The sequence below is a fragment of the Sycon ciliatum genome, chromosome 1, assembly GCF_964019385.1.
Source record: "Sycon ciliatum chromosome 1, ocSycCili1.1, whole genome shotgun sequence".
Taxonomy (NCBI): Eukaryota; Metazoa; Porifera; class Calcarea; order Leucosolenida; family Sycettidae; genus Sycon; species Sycon ciliatum.
The window spans coordinates 70536871-70559374 of record NC_088643.1 but is presented as its reverse complement, the minus strand read 5'-3'; the positions used below and the strand labels follow the sequence as shown (position 1 = coordinate 70559374).

Genomic DNA, 22504 nt, shown 5'->3' with positions numbered 1-22504 from the left:
CAGGCTTCTATATGAGATAGGTTTTAATACAAGACACTACGGTAGTTCATTTTTCAACATCATGTACAGTGGAGTCGCGTCCCCAAGAACGTTGTTTCCAAGCCTAAGGGGCTGGCCTGGGACGTTCTTATTTCTCAGCAATCTCTCAGCAATCTCTCAGCAATCTGGCTGCGTTCTTATAGGACATTCTTAGAAACAATTCCTACTGTATTATATCAATTGTACATGTTCTGTACTCTTGATCATAATTAGTTATGCATCCCAAACGCTACTAGAGAACTAACACCACCGTTCTTAACCCGAGGCTATGGCGTTCTTAGCATTTCAGGCTGGGCGTTCTTGGGCTCCACGTTCTTCGGCGCGCGATTCGACTGTACTGTTTTCTTGTGCACTGCATTCCCATGGATAACGCGGGTTTTATGCAAATGTTCTTGAAAATGCAGATGAAAGTCAATAACACGGAAAATTGCGCGTCCGTGGAATCGCAGTATAGTGCGAGGACAGATCATTGTATGCTCATGAGTCATGTGACAATGAGAAGTATATGATCGTACATGCACTGTCTTGAACCCTGACCTATCTATGGATGTACGTTTCTGCACCCGATACTGTGTACACATGTCACAGACACAGCGTGTCATGACTCATGGTCAAGATTTACAGGTTTTAGCCATTTGGATTCGTTGTTGACGTTATGTACATACCGGTACATATTCTGTGAGACACTTGCTATTTGGAACAACATGTGCACTCTCGAGGACATACTTCGAACTACATGCACTTGCAGTCGGCGCACATATACTTCGGCCTACAAAAAAGCCCATTCGCTGTACTTGCTTCGAAACAATAACTTTTCAAGTGAGTTTTTTATGCATGACCTGATGCAGTCTAAACAGCAGGTCAGAGAGACGTCGGCAGCTCAGATCACCAATCACTACCAATCGGCTCACAAGGCGACACGCAACACACAGCAGACCGGCTTGGAGAACCCTAAATGCAACAAAATTAATTACTCACCGTGCTATCAGTCACCCGGAAACATGAGATTGCATTGGAAGTCAGAGAGACAACAGTCAAACATGCACGATAAGATGCAAAGCACTCGACGACAGAAAAATACAATCAGAGACTAACCTGCAAAAGTAACGCGCCCATGCGCGAGCAGAAGCTTGTGCGGCCATAGTGGGACTGCACCAAAGGTCGATCTGCGCAAGGTGAATTCACTTGTTTCACTGCTCTTTCACGTCCATCAATGACTATGGTACGCTGTCAGCAAAGCATGACCAAAGAACACAACTAATAACTCAGTAACTCACTGGCTTCACAAGCTAGCTACATGCAAAGCGTTTTGTGATCCTGCTCGTAGAGTGCTTGAGTTCCGCTTCTCACTTCAAACTCAAATAGCGCAAAGCATGTACGTCTACGCCATTTCCACACTGGTTGCCATGCCATACCGAACCCACGCGCCAAGCATGCAAAGACAAGAGGCATGCATCATTGCATGCACGACCAGGCCAGGGAGTACTAAAAAATCGTTTTTTAGTACTCCCGGGATCCCTGGTTGGTACTGTACTCGCCAACTCGGCTACAACCTGCCGGCGGTACTGTATCGTACAGTGCCGTGTGGCCTGCAGGCCTGTTTCACGCGTCGATATCCATTCATGGCCCATATGCATGGCGGATCCGCGGGTACCGGGTGCGGGCGCGCACGACATGCAAGCCAGGCCGGGTACGGGTCGGTACGCGTACTAGCAGGAAGTAGTACAAAGTCATACTACTCCCTGCGTACCAGTAGTATGGTTTTATATGAAGTATGGTGGTGTATGCTGGGTACACTGCATGGATTACGGTATGTGTACCACACTACAACTAACAAGTAGGCCCGGTTTTGAGTGGATCATAGAAGCCACCAGTACAGTGTGTGTAGGGCTCCCTGATAGTCACTGATTCGTGACCCATCCTGCTCTCGATCTCAAACAATGGGCCCGGGGGTCATCTGCGATCAGATGCAGTTGAGAATACTTGAATGTGTTGCAGTGAAGATCGGCAAGTACTGCTGACCGCATGGCTGCCAGTGCAGTGAAAGTCCATTGTTGACTTTCTTCGTCTTCTTCTTGAAAATTGATCTAAATCTTGTCCTTCTTGAGCATTAGCATTAGCTTAGCTTAGTGTTGTCTTCAATATTCGGAGGCGCAGAGTAGTTTTGGCTTTATCAATTCATTGACGAGTAGGAAACCCCCTCATTTTTGTTATGTCGAATTCGAAGTTGAGCGCAAATTTCTCTTTTGAAGTCTGGACGTCGTAGTTTTCGTCTCGCTTGTGGGACGATGGTGGATATACCAGCTACACGCGGCCTTAGTGTTCGAAGCAGTGGTCAAGATTCCCGTGGCTCGTGTAATGTGACGAGGGCGCTGCGTCCCAGAAAGCGTTCTCCTGCGAAAGATGACGGTCGAAAGGTATAAGCAGCTAATATTGACTTTCAATGGCAAGTATCTGATGAAAGAAATCACTTCATATTTCTTTATTTCCTTTTAGCAGACTACTGACCTTTTCAAGTCTTGTCGGTCAAGTTCTAATCCATCTGCAATCAGGTGAGAATCGCTGGTACATTTACTAGTTGCACACATAAATCCCACTTTTCTTATGTGAGACGTACAAATGCATGTATATTCTCTATCTCTATTGACGTATTGTTGGATTGCCTTGTTTTTCCTGTATTTATTGACACGTATGCATTAAATCCTCATGGTTCGAAATTTAGTGTCCAAATCACTCTTTTCTTTTCTTCAGTGCCAGTATGTGCATGGATATGACTCCCCGTGCGCTAAGAGCAAAACGGCGGCAGCACTTGGTTGATGATGGCGAATGCCGAGATATACTGTCACTACCTGCGTTGAAAGACACTGATGTGGCCTATCAAGTAAGTATCCAGTGCTGTTGGTCGATGTTATAATATTTGCTTTGTTGTACTGGTCATATTGGTATGTGGTCGGCTGAGATCCCTGCAGATCCCTGCAGCACACTTGCCTGTGTATGGCTGCATGCCTAAGTATGCATGTGTGTGTGTGTGTGTGTGTGTGTGTGTGTGTGTGTGTGTGTGTGTGTGTGTGTGTGTGTGTGTGTGTGAGGTGTGTGTGTGTGTGTGTATGCGAGGTGTGTGTGTATGCGAGGTGTGTATGTGTGTGTGTGTGTGTGTGTGTGTGTGTGTGTGTGTGTGTGTGTGAATTCTATCCTGGATAGCTAATGGCATGGCACTGTGCCGTCCATAGCATTTAGTTTAAACCTTACGGGTGATTTATTTCTCTAGGTCCCATGCGTCAGTCATTACAAAGGCAGTGTGAATGTTTCGGAATACTACTGTCGACAATATCAATTGTCGAGTGGCTGGGCTGTAGTGGGTTCAATATTTAATTCTCATCCCAATAAGGCGTGGGTGTGCGTGTGTTGCGTGTGAGCACCTGCGCGCATGCGCATTCGGACCCTGCTTGCTCCTGTTGTTGTTTTTTTGCAACTGATTGCTGGATGCTGCTTGAGTGCTAGTATAAAATAATGTACTGTCTACCTGCCATGTGCTTGACTGTCCTCAGGTGAAGCGGAGACAAGCTGACAGCCCCACGGAAGAGGTGACTGATGTACCCAATAGAAAACGACCATTCAGTCTTTCGCTAGGGTGAGCACTTTCAAATATCAATTAATTCTGTGTCTTGAACTCCAGATTTTTCTTGTGATCACTGCCATCTAAATAAGCTGAGGTAAATTCACAAGACTAGTCCCCCCAAATACCCGACTGTCCATGCATGGATAGTTCTGTATATGTGGGACGGTCCCCAAAGCCAGTTTCTGCAGACAGTAACTTGTTTTGGCCAATAGGCCGTCAAAGTCTGACGTCACAGCTTCTTGACAACGCGTAGTTACTTGGTCAAGTGGTGACAAACGAAAGTCGCGTCACCTGCACTTGTGTTTCCAGTGGCAGCAGCATGCAGTGAACACCGCTACAGCATCATTTTTGACCGAGGAGCGCGCGAGCGAGACTATTTATTTCAAATAAACTCCTACTTGTCGCCGAGTTTTCGCTTTGTAGAGAAGGAGAAGCCGTAACTGATTTTTTGCTTGGCCACTGCTGTGCCTGTACTGTCGTTCGGCTTTGCATGTATGATGTAGTCGCCGGCCAAGAAGCAATGATGGGTGTCCCTGTTATTTCTATCGCCGCAATCGCTGATTTCTTTTAGTTCTGAGACTTACTAACTCTCGGCTCGTTTCCTTGTCCAGTGCCGAGCAAAAATCAGAACTCCTATCTCTCAGGTGCTGGTGAACACTAAATACTGCACGATGGCTTGAGAGCGAAGGAGAAACTTCCTCCATATATGGGAATTCATTGTTTACAGCTGTCTACCAATTATGGCAGTTCACCATGTTACAGTTCGTGGCCGTGAACTGCTCTAAAAAGGAATGATGTATTTGGTACCCCAAAGCACCATAAGTTGACTGACGGATACACTGCAGTACAGGTTCGATCCAAAGTTCTTGATCGTGAAGGCAACCAAGTAGACCCGGTTGCGCGAAGTCCGGCCACCTTGACAGTTCATTTTGCCGAGCTAAAACTCACACTTCCGATGATCAGCTACCAGAAACCTGCTCTTGGACTGATGCTTTACTTCGAAGAATATTTAAATTATTGTCAAAAAATTGTTTTGAGGCAGGACTCAATTTAGCCAAACCACATTTTGATCTGATCTGGTGCTCTCAAGCGTCCTGATTTCACATCAAAGTGTTGGTGGCACGTAGGAGGCTCTAATTTTGGCTGGCTAGGAGGCGACTCTAAATTTTCACTTACTTCTGTCAATTGATCGCCAACGTGCTATAGTAGTTTATGAGCACTCGGGCAGTCTCCGCAATCGATTATGTCGTTCAGCAGTCTCCACCCCAATATGTCAAGGAACCGAATATTACGCAGACGAGGCCACTCGCTTGAGCCATGTCTTACGTGTCGATCTGGCGGGGAGAAGGTTTGCATGAAAAAGAGTGTAGTATACAGAATAGATTGCAACTGGTGTACGGAATATTACGTTGGAGAGACAGAACGATCACTTGAGAACCGTCTAAAGGAACATAATGGAGAAGCACGTCGAAGGACCCGTGACAAGCGTTGGGATGACCACATGAGAAAAAAGCATTCGCGCAGGAGATTGAGACTACGAGATAGCGTCTTCACAGCAGTATCAGTCCTCGCTTGGGAAGGCGACAGGGCTAGCAGAAAATTGAGGGAGGCTGTGGAGATCAAGAATTTGGCTCCGAAGATAAACTCTAACGCTGGGTGGTCATTGCTGTAATTTGTATCGCCACTCGCTTATTGTCTGATTATCATGACATTCGGCACTGAATAATATGCTTTTTGTTTTTACCTCAGCTGTAGTCCCATCCACTGATAGTCGATATTAGAGAGGTTCTGCAAAACGAAAATGTGTACGAACTTTCGCTCCACGTCACGAAGTGAGAAACTTCGCACGAACTTTCGCAATTTTGGACGCGAAACTTGCAGGGAACGCGAAATGAACTTTCGTAGGAAGTTTCGTGAGATTGGGTCATGTCCAGGGAGTCGTAAAATAAAGTATTTTACGACTCCCTGGTCATGTCGTACGTGCACTTGGCGCGTGCAAACTACGAAAATGTGCAGAACACAAAGTTCGTGCGAAAATTCGTACACATTTTCGCAAGGCCTGGCGCGAAACTTCGTTCGAATTTTCGTTGTGCAGAACCTCTCTATTAGCGCTATTACTATCAGCTGAATTCTTATTGCACTGCTTCTCACACCCAGCTCTTACTGACAGGGGAGTTGGCCTTTATCAATGCTGGTTTGGGAGCTTGCACATCATTGAAACGTTGTATTCTGAAATGAGTTGAATTATTGCAGTGTTAATGGAAGAGAGCTTGTGGGCTCTACTCTTTAACTGTTTGTTATGTCCAGTCAAACGAATTTGATCGGCTGTGCTGGAGATAGTCCCAGCAGTGGAGTTGGCACTCCACCTCTGTCTCCGACTATGATGCATCCTTGGATACAAATGTTCCTATCTTGGACCAACGAGCAAAAGAGTTTTGCGCTGGACGAGCTAATTGGAAGGTAATTCTAGCCCCGTCCACCCCCAATTTTCACTCACGCAAAGCTCTTACTGTGTCATTTCAAAGGATCAGTCGGTGAAGTGAAATGCCTGAAAAGAGAAAATTTCAAGTATTTATTCCCAAAGCTATGTCAAAGACATTCCACGTGTGTCAAGTAACCAAGTGATCACAACTTGTACACTGCATGGCCAAAGTGCACGCTGTGTAGGTTGGTGCGATGAGTATGTACTTGACTAGATGGCTGCCTCAGTATTCCCGTACAAACTCGCATACTATCTTACACGCATGCAGAATTTTGTGATCTTCACCCATATGCGAAGTATGCCGTATGCATCCCGTACCATCGCACACATCCCTTGGAGGTTATGTTTTGCCAGATGTTTGAATCTTTGTTATAGCATATTCATATACATACTTCTTGTTGTGCTTTCTTGCCGTTTGTGATATGTAGGTGTGAGCCAGGCCAAGTTCGCCATATCCTCGCCATGATTGAGTAAGAATTTTGAAGCTCCATTGTAGCCTTGTCATAGTTGCATAACGTTTCACCTCACACTCTCCGCCTGTCCTTGGCTACACCTATAGTGGGCTTCATTACGTGCTGTATTGTACTACATTACACCGTACTGTTATTGCTAGTATTCGCTACCTGTGTGATGCCCTTATGTCATGAGTTATGGGTGGAATTTAGGGGAAGTCTTTTTGTACTGGTGTAGCCAAGGACTTGTGGAGAGCGTGTGGTGAATCATTCTGCAACTATGATCGAGTACTTGTAAGTTTGCTTTGTGTATATACTCACCCTGGTTGTATGTGCTGTGTGCTGTGTGCTTCCGAAGCCATTTTCCCTATTATGTTTATGTCGTTTACCATGCTCTCTGGAAAATTGGTGCATGGATGATACTGAACTTTCTTTTTGATATGATTTTCTGTGCTTCTTTCTCTCAGGCCACAATTCAAGAGGGACTTCATCACTTTTCTACCTAAGGAGGTACTGTTTCAAATCAACGTAGATTATTGTATCATTCTCATTGCCTTCCTTCCTAATTTGTTGGAATGCAAAAAAATAGCTTGCACCCTCGAGATGAAATTAATAGAGCACATGACTTGAAATACCAGCTTCGGCAACAACTAGTGAGGGAGAAACGGAGCAGCTACCATGCAAGCGCATACTGCATGCATTTTGCATTTGGAGTATGAGAAATGTTTGGCCTATTTACACTATCAAAAATTGTTTTTCTTTTCTTTTCACTATTAATGCATTCTAATACTAGTATAGTTGGTAAACTGGAGTTGAACCCGACATCGGGTTTTTTTTCAAAGCCATAGAAACTCACCAGTATCTGTTTAGCAGGCGCATTAATTGTTTTTTTCTTGTGACGAAGTGTCGTGTGTGTGTATGTTTGTGTTTGCTCTACCACCCCATTCCGCAGGTATCACTTCGGATACTCTCTCACCTGAGTGCAAGTGACTTGATCCATTGTTCTCAAGTCTGTACAAGTTGGAGGTCTCTTTGCAATGATCCACTGTGAGTGGCACTACAGACTATTATTTTAGTCCAAGCTATCCTTGCCATTACTCTGACAGTATGAACATTGCATACCTTAGTGGCCATCCGTAGTTGTTGCCATTTACTGGAGGGTACAAAGTGTAGCATTTCCCAGACCTTCGTCCCCTGAAAAAGCATTGGGTGCATTAAAGCTGTGTTCACAACTTGCGTGTGTACGCGTGAAACCACACATTTGTGCGTATTTTTGCTGGCTTTTGGGGCGTTCTGCATAATGGAAAAGTGCCAAAATGGAAATTCCCACTTCTTGGAATTTTCAGCTACAGTAGTCGACCCTGTAGGTCTCATCAGCAGGGCTTAGAGTGACTGGCGGGCTGGTTGCAATGAAGTCTGGTGAAAAACCGGCTCAAAGCATCTATGTCAGAGTGCTCTAACTGAGAAAAGCAGCGAGCTTACATGCACGTCTAAGTCATGTACCGCCTTTCCAATTGCGCGGGTTTGTGTGTCTTCTGTACAGCCTTTGGAAATTGAAATGTCAGGAATATGGCATCAAAGATACATCTTCAGTTAAGAAGCGTCGGAGATCTAATATTCCCTTTCGTTCTAATTCTTGGAAAATGGTAAGCGTTGTTTGGTCCTCTGTGGCTTCCTGCAAAGTGTAGGAGAACTGAGGCACAGACCCATAAGTCAAAGTAGTGATCGTTGTGTTTGCAGGTGGTGTTTCTTGCAAGAATGCATTTCTCGTTCAGAAGCCTGATTTTCAAAATGAACCTTTCGAGTTTCGTATGAAAGGCCTGGTTTTTGTGCTGGCCTACATAGAAATAGCTGTTGTGAAGGATACAAATTTTATTTGAATTCTGGAAGAAGTATAGCCTTTATATTGGCGTGTGATAAGCCCATATGTGACTTTACAATAATATACTGACTGCATGTTCTTGGGGTGAACCATCACTGTACCTTCAACTGTCTTTCAAAATGTATAGGCAAGCCACTTTTACTTAGCCGGGTCAGGGATGTAGGAAATTCTGCATGATTGATTGCAGGGATGAATTTATCCTGTATCGCATCGCAGTTTGCGATGCAAAATCGATCTACTGCTACTCAAAAGTCACTGTGACTCGCAGAAAACTGCGATACATACAGACTATCCATGCCTAGCCTGCGCTGTCAAGTAACATGCAGTGCAGTGTATGTGATGCAGGCACTCTCAATCTGCGTGCACATGTATGATTCAGTCGGGGTTTTTTGCAAATGGGCGTTCAAGCATCACTCTCAAGGACAATGCGGTAAACACCCAACGCTAATCAAAACTAAAGACTGCTACACAACTGTGATTTTGTATAGCCGAAACTGCTATGCAAAAATATGACAATAAATTTATCCCTGGATTGACTTTGTTACTTTCATGGAAAATATGAAGACGTGAAGCTTGATCTATTTATTTAAATCCTCCCTGAAATGAGGCGTTATCTTCTTCTTTTTTCTTCTTCTGGTCCTCTAGGCCTTCTTCATCAAGTACCGGATAGAGTACAATTGGCGGCGTGCAGAGCTGCGACCCAAAAAAGTACTCAAGGGACACGACGATCATGTGGTGAGCAGGATGCAGACATAGCATATGAAAAGACCAGTCTTGATGAAACTACAAATTATATTAACCCTTTACCATCCGTGCGTGCTTGAATCGATCTCTAGAGATCGATGGACATGCATACACTAAAACATTCGTAACTCGATCGATTCTTGTCGGAATGTAAAGAACTAAGTATCTAGGAAGAAGCCGAAGAGCCCAGCTTTCCATTGCAGCAATCAGTAAAATGCTGCGATGTCGCATTCCAAAGATATGTCGCTCGACATTTCAGCTACGGCAAAAGTCGAATTTCTTTTCGAGTGACTGACCTTGAGCGGGGATTTTCCCCTCTCCTGACATGCTGAGTCACTTTGGCATGCTTTGATCGCGTGGGCAGCATGAAAAGAAACTCAAGCAAAAAAATTGGAATGTTTACGATGAAGGAGCGAGAAATGGCTGGCGAGGAGAGAATTTCCTCGTATATCCAGCGATGGGGTGTATTTGAAGCTCCCTGGCGCTGGATATGTGATCTCGGGAGTGTCCTGTTTGAGCTCAATGTACGCAGCTCGTGGAGAGCTTTCCAGAATGCCCAAGATAGTGAAAATTGGTTGATTAGAACTGAAGATATTCTCAGAATAAGGTGAGAATTATTGCATTTGGGACTCCTGGGGAAATTTGGTCGGATGGTAAAGGGTTAATGCTGTCTTGTCCTCAATATTGTGCTTTTTTTTCTCTTGCCCATACTTGTATACCTAGTCTGCCTGCTTTCTCTGTCTCGTCCAGATAACCTGTCTTCAGTTCTCTGGGAACCGTATTGTCAGCGGGTCTGATGATAACACGCTAAAAGTTTGGTCTGTCGCCTCGGGAAAGGTGAGTTCATAATGTAAACACTTCCTTAAAATTAATTTGTGGCTACTATTGGAGGCTGCATGGATGATGGTCCCATTGGAGAGTCTGTGTTCTTGCTGAACAATTTGATCTACAGTTCTGGCCAAAGAAATCCAAACCATGAATAAAGTAGCGCCACACTCAAGTGAGCAGAGTGGTGTGTGTGGCACTACACAGCCTCTCCAATGGGACCATCTTCATTGAGCACTCTCCCGAGCCGGAGGACTCTTATTACCAGGGAGGGCATATACTAGCGTATGATCCTCTTTTGTACTCCGTCTATAAGCAGAATCTTCTTGGTTTTGTGTGTATCTACAATGAAACTTCAGTCATACCTCCAAGGGGCGTAAAAATCAGTACTGAGGTGCTCTGTATCCCAGATCAAATGACTTGAAAACTTGAAAAGCATACCCGGGGTCTTTAATAAAGTACATGATTGTATGGGTCGTAATTGATGTCCAATGCAAAGAGAAAAGTGTGCTATATCCAGGCTACTTTTCACTTAAGTTTCACTGGATGTACGTGGCACGTGTTGGTCCTATGCTCCTGTGCTTGTTGGCTCCCATCTTCTAACCATGGCAACTTTTTATGACTTCCCCTTCTGTTTAGTGTTTGCGGACCTTGCATGGCCACACTGGTGGTGTCTGGTGCTCCCAGTTCGTCAATAACACTGTCATTAGCGGGTCTACTGACAGAACACTCAAGGTGAGTGCAGCAGTGTAGCACACCAATCTACTTGATATTTGAAACCGTTGTAGAGTTTGTGCATGACGAGGTTTTCATAGCATTCTATGGATCCGGCAACACCGAAAAGACTACGGAAATCGGTTGATTCGGTGCTTGCACAACAGTGGGAACTTTAAGTTTTTCTCCCAAGTGTTGGAGATCTCTGTTGCAGCTGTGAAGTAATGAAGGATGTGCTTTTTCTTCCTTCTTGTTTTATTTTCTAGATATGGAATGCTGAAACAGGTGCTTGTTTACACACATTGGTTGGGCATACAAGCACTGTGCGCTGTTTAGCGATGGCAGACAATCGTGTCGTGAGTGGCTCTCGTGATGCTACACTGCGCGTCTGGGATATTCACTCGGGAGAGTGTGTCTTCACACTGAATGGGCATGTGGCTGCTGTGCGCTGGTAAGGACTTGGTCACATCATCATATGTAGTGATGGTGCCTTCACAATAGGTTACATGCCGCAACTAAGAATGGAAAGCTTTATCCATGAGTGATTCACAATAATGTTGCTGTGGATGACTTTCATACTTATCAAGATTTCTTTTTCGCCTCGTTGCCTCTAGCTGGACAAAGCGATTCTCAAATTGTGCTCAGGCTTTCTTTTCTTGTGGGCTTGGCTCAACTAAAACACACCCAGTGCAGTGCAAATATATTCTAGAACAACCTCCAGTCGTTTTGTGCTGCTTGGTTGATGTAAATGTTGCCTAAATCGGGATTCCCAGAAGCATTTTTGTGATGCGACGGCCGCGTAACCATGGAAACCTCCAATTGGAACCCATCGCGAAGCTCCCGCAATCACTGCAACTGGCTGATCACAGAAGTGGAGCTTGGTGAATGCCCGATTGTCGCACACCCCTGCATTGCGCTTTGAGGCACATCGGCAAAGCAGCGTTGCATCTCTAATTTCTTCCGTGAATGGCATTTCGCGAATTCGCATCACACTTCTGATGCTATGATTACACACCAGACTCTCAACCGGCATTGAAACTTTGTTACGTTTGACAATTACCTGATATCAACACATCCAAACCATTCATGTGTTATGTGACTACTTCTTTTTGTTTCTGTTTAGCGTTCAGTACAATGGAAACTACATTGTGAGTGGCTCTTATGACTGCACTGTCCGTGTGTGGATTGCTGAGACAGGCGAGTGCTTTCATGTACTGCAAGGACACAACAACCGCGTCTACTCTCTGCAGGTACGGAATGTGTCTGTCTCACAGTCTGCCTTCCTTTCTTTTCTCCTTCTCAGTGTTCTTCCCTGTGCAGTTGATAGTTCGATGGTGCTGCTTCTTTGTCTGCTGGTATCTTGACTTTTGTGCTTGGGTTTTTGTCTTTGGTAACGGTAAATGTGGCGCGTAGTCAATTCTGACCGTAGAGGTAGAAGGTGTTAGAGACCCCTGCTTTAATGAACCCGGCATAGGGAGGGAGGTGCTCATCTCATCTCCCTCGTCGCCTTTGCCTCCCCGACTGAAGCCAGGTATCCAATCCCAGATGGGTCTCCTGAGGGTGGAAATAATCTTCGCTCAGACTGGGAATCAAGCCGGCAAACTGCTTGGAAAGCCAATGCTTTCTAACCACTTTGCTCGCACCCTTTTTGATAACTGAAATTTTTCCTTTTTGTTTGAATTACAGTTTGATGGCGTGCACATTGTGAGCGGCTCACTGGACACCTCCATTCGCGTCTGGGATGCTTTTGCCGGCACGTGTCTTCACACGCTTTGGGGTAAAGCATTCTTATTTTTTGTTTGTTTTTGGTGCTGTTGATGTTGCTGGAATCTGTGCATGATTTGGTTTCTCAGTATCCATAATGCGTTGCAGTGTTCATTGCTTGTCTGGTGTGACTATTTGTTCACTTCAGAATGCAATCTACTTGCATGATAGTGTATGTGTATGTGTCCCATATGGTGCAGTGGTATTTGCAGCGATTTCCAATCGATAGATTGCGGGTTCGATTCCCGACGATTATGGTCACACACGTCTTTCTTCTCTTTCTCAGACTCCTCCTGTCTTTCTTTCATTCTCCTGGGTGGTTACCAACAGCCAGTGCATGCCGGAGTATGTGGTGTGATGTGTGTGCGGGAAAAATCGAAAAAGACCAAAAAGTAGGGATTCACTGGCCAGAAAAAGCCACTTCATAGCTGTGTGGTGTAGACCAGGTTGAATAGTGGCGGTCAATTCTTCAGCCTTGCAAGCTGTTGAATGGTGCAATCCCAGCACAAGCTACTATGGCTTCTGCTGTAGCATCGCTATCATCGCCTCTGGCGATGGGCGTCCAATGGTGTTGAAATGTTACTATTGTGAGAGGTCGTGGATTCGTCGACATTTGGATGATATTCCAAGTTTCCAACAGTTGTTTTTACGTTCTGTCTTCAACATCCATGTAGGCCATCAAAGTCTGACGAGTGGCATGGAATTGTCTGGTGACATTCTTGTATCTGGTAATGCTGATTCAACGGTAAAGGTAAGTGCGCTCACTGATACCTGCTGTGTTTCTTATCACCTCAAAGGGGCATGATTTATGCCTGTACCATATTTGGGCATTTTTCGATGTACGATGACTCGTCTTTGACGCTCCACACACGAGGACACACCTTGTGCATGTTTGGTCCCTTGTCTGTATTTGCGAGGTTCCACTGTATGTCCGACTATGTCGTATACATAACGTATCATACTCGTCATGCTGAAGCCATAATTTTTATCGCCAGTTTCAGGTAGGGAGGGTGCCGCCGATGGTGCGCTTCCAAATGTCCCAGCCGTGTAGCAACCGACCCCTAGCTATACATTGGGCATGTGTATAGGCCATCATCAATGGATGTTTATTATAGCATTTGGTAATATCTTCCTGTCTGCCTATTTGGGGGCAAGGTGGACATGTGTGTTGAAATGCTTACATAACCCTCTTACGGTGTGTTATCTGTTTTGTTGGTCTATTGCTTTTGTGCAGGTGTGGAACATCGTCTCAGGACAGTGTCTACATACATTCCATGGTCAAAAAGGCCATCAATCAGCTGTCACCAGCTTGCAGTTCAATGAGAAGTTTGCCATCACGAGCAGCGATGATGGCACCGTTAAGTTATGGGATATGCAGACAGGAGAGTTTGTCCGTGATTTGGTCTCACTGTGGAGCGCGAGATCTGGTAAGTGGAGATATTATCGTAGTTTGGCATTTAGTCATCCTGCTTGCAACCAGGATGATTCCGAAACTCTAGTGCAGCATTATACATGTAGTAGTATTTCAGCAGGTGTATTTTTACTCTTTTTTATCACCATTAGGCCACACCAAGTTATTTCATTGTTTCTCGTCACCTGAAAATCTCAAAAGGAACGCGGGCGGGCGGAAAAAAAACAAAATAGGGTTTGAAAAACAAAAACTGCTATTTACACTACAAAGGCCCAATTTATGACCTAAAATCAGACTATACACCACGCGTGACAGTCAATTGCAACATACAGCCAGAAAACCAGGCTCCTGCACCGGCCTCTGGTGAGGAAGTCCAGTGTTGCATGTTATTTAAATAGGAAAGAAAGCAAACCAAAGTTATTATACAAGGGGTACATAAAAGAACAGCCAAGTGCGCGCTTGTGCTAAAATTTAAAACAGAAACCTTATGGGATAAGGCATGGCATGACATGACAAGTCCAGACAATGAATACAGCAGGCTCCAATGACAATGGAGCGAACAGTCACAACGTATGAACTGCGCAGTACATGCTGCGGCGAGTCTAGCAATGTACAGCTGCATCTGTCATAGTATGGCATGACACAATAGGGAGACCAAGTCCCAAAACAGAAAGAAGTCCAGTTCACTGGTGCTTCCTCTTCTTGCTGGATGGTACTGTGTGTAGCAAAGAAGACGACCAGGTCGTGTGGTGGTGTGGTACTTGAACTACCGGTATGCGTACATACACGGTGCAAAAGTCGTCCTTCGGTTCGTGCACTAGCACTGCACCCCAGATTTGACGCCGCGCGTACTTTTACAACGCCTTTTTATGCGTGTTTACCGGGACGCGAGATTTTTTTTTTTGGTCCAATCCTCAAGAAAGGTACGCGCTCGGTGACGAGAAACAATGAAAAAACTTGGTGTGGCCTTACTCTGCCAACAGAAGGGTCACAGATAAGATGTTGGCAGTAAAAATGCTTTAGTGTTGCTGATCGGATAGGACCGAACGTCTCTTGTGCCATTTAGAGTTATGGCTGGCATTGTACTACCGTAAAATCCCGTATAAGCGCCCACCCAGCATCGTGCACACTGCTTGTGTGCACACCCAAGTGTCACACTCGTGTGTGTGTGTGTGTGTGTGTGTGTGTGTGTGTGTGTGTGTACAGCTCCATGTGCATATCAGTACAGTAGGTTGATGTGAAAATATTAAAAAAATCGCCTGATTTCACCTATCCGAAATACCGCCCTGGGCCTTATTGCCGGTTTTTATGGTGCTTACCGGGATGCGGGCATCCATTGAAACTTTGTGCCCCCCCCCCCCCCCCCTGAAAGTCCTCGTTGGATAAAGTATGTGTACAGGAACATAACTTATCAGGATTCTGAACATGCTTATCGTGAGAATGCTCAGGGTAGAATCATTAAATTCAGAGAGCACACACAGATCACTGAAGCACCTGGACCTGGACTGATCATGCAGACTCATGTATTTGATTCTCAGAATATTTCGCTGAGGAGTTTGAGAACGTGCCAGGCTAAGCCTGTCCACCCCGCGTTCTTACGATCCCGATGTTACTGTATGAAATGCTCTCCTCCAGCAAAGCAGTAGTTGCTAGACTGTCACATTGACAACATGGTCGGCTCTCTCTCTCTCTCTCTCTCTCTCTCTCTCTCTCTTTCCATTTCTCTCTCTTTCACTCTTTCAGGAGGTGTTGTGTGGCGGGTGTGCTGCAATGACCGCAAGTTAGTCTGCGCAGTAGGTAGCAGGAACGGCACTGAAGACACCAAACTGCTTGTTTTGGATTTTGATCATATGTGAGGCAGAGCCTAATCACGTTGACAATGACGATGGCAGCAACAGCAGCAATGGCAACAATATCATTATATCTTACAGTACTTCTAGTGACTTGCTATACCAAGTTTGTTATAATTTGTTCATACATCGAGTTAAATATTTTTTCACAAAGGAAGGCGGGTCTTTCATTTTGCATTATGTATTATTTGTATCCCAGTTTGCCTTGATGTACATACCTCCCCATAGTACTGAAATTATTTTCTTGTTTTTGTCTATTTTCCACATTGAACATACGTCTGTGTCTGTGTTTTGTTTGTGCAGGTCATATACATAGACATGTCGCTTTGGTGGGTGCTACGTGCACTGCATATATTTTGCTCCGTTTTTTGTCGATTGTGCAAACACGGAACTGTTTTTTTTTGGGCCTGATAGGAGGCCTTGCACTTATTATAGTATTCTTGGTCGGTCCCGTCTAACACTTTTATCAGAGTTCATTAGTCAAGATCATTGTTTTCGATTACCATAGTCATGATAGACTACAATGCAGAGCCTCCCTTGATGAATGCACGAGGCATTATTTTCTCGTGCTGCACTGCACTGTGGAAGCAACTGAGCCATATCTACGTTGACTGCACCTCTCATGTTTAGAATATAACTGAAGCTGAAGATTGTGTTGACAACGAAGAACTGCCTTCTGGCTGCTGCTGTTATTGTTATAGATGGGGTTTGTGTCAGTGTCCGTACTGACTACTTCATGCTGTAATCGTTGGAGGAGAAGCATCGAGAATAGAAAAGGGCGATGCACATTGTATGTTTTGTGCCATAGGTAAAGGACAGCAGGAGAAAACAAAACAAACAGCCCAAAGTTACAAAAAAAAGAAGAGCGGAAACGACTGGGAGTTTTCACCAGGGAGTCGTCAAATGCTTGTATTTGACGACTCCCTGGTTTTCACCTTTGCACCACACTGTTACTTGGCGATCAATTCTAGTACTGTAGCAGGAAATTTTCGGACGGAAATATTTTCGGACAAAGCCGATTTTCGACCTTTCGTACGGATTTTATTTTTGTACAGTGCTGCATGCTAAATGCGCGCGTTCGCATGTATAGTGTACATAATATTAATAACTTCACAGGGACAAATTTTAGAACGGAATTAATTTTAGTACAAAAGAGGCCGCGTACGAAATCATACGAAAATAAATTCCGTCCAAAAATTTCCTGCTGTACAGTAATTACTAGTATAGTATGATTATAATCTGCATCATTTTTACAAGCAGAACCACCCCAGTTTTTTTCTCTAAAATGTTGGTGGCTTATAGGGCTCACATGTGCACAGATGGAAGCTATTGGTTTGAAAAAAGAGTTGGTACATGTATTATTAAAGTAGGACTGTAATTCAGACAGAAATTGCAACTACCAGCTGAGAATAGCAACATCACTATGCTGTTCCCCGTGAATTCCGCGATTCCGCGGCTTGCAGAATTTCCGCAGAATCCAGTAGTGTCCGCAGAATTCAGAAAATCCCGTGGAATATTACAGAAAGGAGAGAAAAGAGAATTGGTGAGCACACATGCTCATTCCCTGGGCACTGCAAATTCACAACTCATTTCATTTCACATAATCATTTTCGAAAATGAAAATGATTATGTGAAATGAAATGAGTTGTGAATTTGCAGTGCCCAGGGAATGAGCATGTGTGCTCACCAATTCTCTTCGAGTTATGAAGCTGCAGGATGCCTCACCGCTACTTCGTAAGGAGAGAAAAGCTGCTTTTTCTGGAGACTTTTGATGTATTTCACAGCCAAACCAACCCGCTTGTGACTTTCAAAATCAACTTGCAAGGTACATTTTGGAGCTTTCAATTTTTTGGACCAGGATTTCGCAAAATTTCGGTTCAGAGTTTATAGGGACAACAAATTTCGGTGGTGTTGCGGAAGTTCAATCTATTTTTACGCTCATTTCCCTTGCAGAATTACCGCAGAATTTACTGTTTTCAGCCGCAGAATTCTGCACGGAATTTCTGATATTCTGTCGTGGAATTCACGGGGGACAGACTATGGAAGTGGGGATAGATATGCAGAAAAAGTAGTACACTCGAACGTCTCTTATCCGGGCACTGCCCGTATCTCAGATTTGCCCGTACCTCAGGATAACTCATCTACCATGTATCATAATCATTTTTTGAAGAGGTTTATTTGGCACATATTGCACATGTTCAGGATACAAAAAGAATCCATTGATAAAAATGTGTGGATTACACAGGTTGGCATTGACAAATTAGCGCTTGCGCATACAAAACAAAGTTTAAACCCCCAAAATCGAAGCATTTTTGCCATAGAAACTCAAGCCGGAGATGCCCAGTAGAGAGACGTGCCCGTATCTGAGGCGTCCGGGTAAGAGACGTTTGAGTGTATAGGGGTGAAACAGATTTTGTTTATCAGATAACCAATCCAGGGAGCCCTACACATACATATACCTAGGCCATGGAAAATAATTTTTCAAGCCCATAGCACCTACACGACATGTAGGCGCTATTGTATGGTTCAATCTGCGGACTTGGCCTTCCAATATCTACAGCCACGCTGATTAGAGGCCGTATGGCGTAGATCGCAGTACATGCCGTACATTTACAGGAACTAAAAAATAAAATAATTTCAGTGCCCTGGATCGGGAGGGTGAAATCCAGGGCGGGCGCTGACGATAAACAATCTTTTTTTTATTTGGCCTTACCGTATTTCCACAAAATAGTAGGCCGGTCTACTATTTTTTCAACCTCGTCCTAACCCGGCCTTATAATCGAGGACGGTCTTTTATTCTTTCAACCCAGTTTGACCCCGGTCTTCTATTTCTCGCCACACGGTTTTACCCCCGTTCTTCCATTTTCTTCTACACGGTTTGAGCATGGTCTTGTATTTTTCCCACAGTTTGAGCACGGTCTTCTATTTTTAACACAAGAACAAAGACTCATTTAGCAGGCCCGGTCTTCTAATCGGAGACGGTCTTTTATTTTTTTCAATCGCCCCCTACCCCGGCCTTGTATACGAGGAAGGCGTTGTATACGAGGACGGCCTTTTATTTGCGGAAATACGGTATATGTTACCGCAAGAGTACATTTATGTACTCTCGGTTACCGGTATATCAACTCTTGCTTGTGAACCCTGAACCTATCCTTGTAAAGATTCAATGATTGATTAAAGATTGATTAAAGTTTCAAAATTTAATATCAATGCAGAATGCTTGTTTCATAGACTTCGAACAAAATTTGTTCGAAGTCTATGAAACAAGCATCCTGGTTGCATATGCAATGTAGTATCTACTCGGTTATCCTACACATTAATATACAGTCCTGTAGATCTACAGCACAATGTACATGATGAGTTCATCTGTTACTGTTCAAATTCACCAACAAAAATCACTAGATGGTTGCAATTCGTATTCCGACTCTTCTTTCACTGTATTGTGCCGTGGTCGTCATGGTTATCAGTGGTTATGGACTACAGTTAAAAGTGTTGGAAGCCTTCTGTCAGCGTCTGTATAAGCCTAATTTGTGTGTACAGAAAGATAGTATAATTGGGTTGAAATTTTTCAAGTAAAGTGTCATGTTTGGTGCGCCAAGCTTGGCCGTTAATGTTCTAGGTGTAATGTACTGCTGTTATTTGTTATCACTTTGTCCTTCCTTCTTTCTTTCTCTTCTTTGTTCATTTTTTCAGTTGCAAGTTTAGTGTTAGTACACACATTCGTTATTGCTCTCGCTTTCATTGTTAAAATAATTATTCACACTTGTAAATTTCACTGCTGTTGTTCTTAGTGTTATTTCTCTAACTTAGATTTTCTATGATAGTTCAATTTTGTTTTCAGTGTCCTCTAGTACAACGAAGATTCCGGATGAGTGTTGTACGAAAACTTGTTTGAATCCTTATTTTCTCTACACCATTTCTTCACATTTTCATCGTTTTATTGCACATTGTCTCCACAGTTTTACATTACAAGAATAAAGTGTACACAAATGTCGATCCAGCTTGTATTACTGATTGCAGTTATCAAATTGTTGTCTCCTCGCCGTTTGTTCAAAAATCACTAGCACAAAATAATGATAATTATTGATTATCAAATTCTACCGATTACGTTATCGTTTCGTTGTAACACTTGAATCAACGGTATACATGTGATCATTTCAGCCATACAAAAATTGATGATGTTGGTCCTTTCATGTGTAGTCTCCTGCTGATTATCTTCTGCCGTAACTGTTTCTGTGATACCGGCGGTACATGTCGGTACTGGTAAAGCTGTGGGACAAAGAATCACCTCGACGACATGCAATATACCAACAAGCTGAGCCGTAAATAGCGCCCTGGTGTTTCTAGCGAGAGGTGTTCCTGCATGGGTGCATGCACCCACGTGGGGAAAGGGGGCATTGAGAGGGCACAGTTCAGGAGAGGAAACTATTCATGCAGTCCAGTATTATGGTATGATTTATCATGGAAAAATAGTAATCGTATCAAAAAAAAAAAAAAAAGTCGCCGCGCAAACTCGATCTCACGATAACCACTACATGTATAGTTGCGACGCCTAATATGCATACTAGATCAATTGGGTTTCTCTGAGGTGAGCCTCGATTTGATGATAGATCGAGATCTGCTCCTCACTGTTCATTGACATGAAGAGGCGAAGCACGTAGTTGGGCTTCACAGCATGTACAAACGTCACAACGTACACATACGTGAAAGTGGCCATCAGGAACTGGCAATCAAATCTGTCCATGAATCCGCCGTGGCCGGGGATCAAGTTGTCAAAGTCCTTGATCTCAAATGCACGCTTGAAGCCGCTGGCCATGAAGCCGCCAAAAGGCGCAATGGATGATGCAAATGCTGCCAGCATTACTGCATGGAACTGAGCTGGATAGATCATCAATACTTTGCCTAGGATTGGATGCAATGCCAGGGGTACTTCATACGGCTGCTGTGTGAATATGAATGCAGGCTTGCATGATAGCGTTGCTGCGAGTATGCTGTCCTCACGATACTCCACTGGACAAGCAAAAAACTCAAACTGAGCCAGGAACCATGCGAAAAGGAATCCAAACAGCAAAGTGCTGAAGAACGCACCGATAAATCCTTCCCAGGTCTTCTTGGGTGACAGCTGAATCAAGCTGGTTCGTCCAAAGAAGAATCCAAATATGTAGGCCATAATGTCATTGCAGACGACCAGCAGCAAAGGCAGAACAAACCAGAATATGCCCTCAAACAGGTTCTGTAGGATTAAATGTGACTGGGTCACAATGATCAGCAAAGTGACATGTGTCCAGCCAAACATTTTGAACTGCATCCTGTAGGAACCCTTCTGGAGCGTCAGCACAAAAGCCACCAGGCCGGACACATACATGAGGAACGAGATAATCAGATGATAACGTAAGAGCACAGGTAGATAATTTCCAGTTTTGAAGAATACAAAGAACGTGCTTGGCAAGATCTCTCCATAGAAGAAGTAGTTCGATGCCATCAAGAAGTACCACTGCAATGTTCGGAAGTAGAGAAATTCGTATTCCCTGTACTTCTTGTGACCAATTGAGATAACTTCATGGAAACATTTAACTTGAATTATCAGGACTGCGAACATCAATCCAAGTGGCCCGATCCACAACACAAATGCAAGCACCATCAGTAGAAGAGCAGTTGCGAATCCACGAATCCACCAGTTTCTCCATTTCGGGCTTAGATTCGAAAGTACTTTTGATTCCATTGGTTTATCTGTTGTTTGGGATGGCTCTTCTTGACCTCGTCGATGAGGACGAGCTGACATTTTGTCAACTCCTTCCACAAACTCGATTTAAAAAAATACTAAGCACACTGCATGCACTCCGTTCGTTGCACAGCTAGCTGTGCATGCATGCAGTACAGCTCTTCACAAAAATGATTACTGCAACTACACACTCAGCCATGTACTTGAAAAAGAGATTCTTGCTCCTGAGTGTAGATCTACGAGTCGTAGTCTGGTTTCGCAGTGCAGTGGTGTGCCACTTCCTCCCGGATCCCATCGATCCCGATAACGATATTCCATCGATTTGAAATGCATGCACAGAATCATGCATGACATTTTTTGTGTTGTACGAGCCGGCCAGCAGGCACTTCTTCAAAAATGGTGTGGTAGATACATGCATGCATGGTTTGAAACCAGGGGCAGGGAGTACTAGTACATAATTATAGTATAGTAGTACACAACAGTTACATTGTAGTAGATCTACTGTCTGTAGTACCACGTGTACGTAGATCTACGACCACGTACAGTATGTACAGCTAGTATGCAGGGAGTCGTAAAATATCACATTTTTTCGACTCCCTGATACTTTTTTTTTTTTACGGGGTAACGGCCTCTTTTACGGGCAAAATAAAGTCATGTAGACGTGAAAGTGTGCATGTATGATGATTACAGATTAGTGTACAATCATGTACATGTATGATTTTTTTTTTTTTACGGGGTAACGGCCTCTTTTACGGGCAAAATAAAGTCATGTAGACGTGAAAAAAAAATTGAGATACCATGAAAGTTAAAATAGAATTTTATTCAAGTACAATACATTGGGAAACTCCAAGAAATTCCACGTAAAACGGACGGAATTCAGTTTTCAATGGCCAATGCCTACCCCAGCACCATCCTGCGTCGACAGGCCTGTCAGGCGCCTTCTAGACCCGCGTAGCCGGAGGTCGACTGCATGGATCACAGCAAATTGGCTGCGAACTCG

General features: G+C 44.0%; 2 protein-coding genes across 3 annotated transcripts; one reads left to right on the top strand and one right to left on the bottom strand.

The window, feature by feature from the left end:
- The first annotated feature begins 1964 nt into the window (after positions 1-1964).
- LOC135805205 (F-box/WD repeat-containing protein 7-like) lies at positions 1965-16451 on the top strand. 2 transcript variants are annotated; one of them, XM_065319215.1, is made up of 18 exons: positions 1965-2456; positions 2539-2591; positions 2791-2920; positions 3588-3670; positions 5966-6118; positions 6569-6610; positions 7060-7102; positions 7545-7639; positions 8136-8238; positions 9120-9209; positions 9969-10055; positions 10683-10778; positions 11024-11208; positions 11881-12007; positions 12444-12534; positions 13196-13272; positions 13756-13948; positions 15676-16451. In XM_065319215.1, the coding sequence occupies exons 1-18, from the start codon at positions 2328-2330 to the stop codon at positions 15786-15788; spliced, it is 1890 nt and encodes a 629-aa protein (XP_065175287.1). In that variant the 5' UTR covers positions 1965-2327; the 3' UTR covers positions 15789-16451. The 2 variants fall into 2 exon arrangements, with proteins under 2 accessions (XP_065175287.1, XP_065175286.1); XM_065319214.1 differs by having other exon boundaries at positions 1966-2456; positions 2536-2591.
- Positions 16452-19778: 3327 nt separating this feature from the next.
- LOC135805203 (phosphatidate cytidylyltransferase 1-like) lies at positions 19779-21793 on the bottom strand. The gene has a single exon (XM_065319212.1). It carries the CDS (start codon positions 21562-21564, stop codon positions 20347-20349), a length of 1218 nt encoding a protein of 405 aa, XP_065175284.1. The 5' UTR covers positions 21565-21793; the 3' UTR covers positions 19779-20346.
- Positions 21794-22504: the final 711 nt, after the last annotated feature.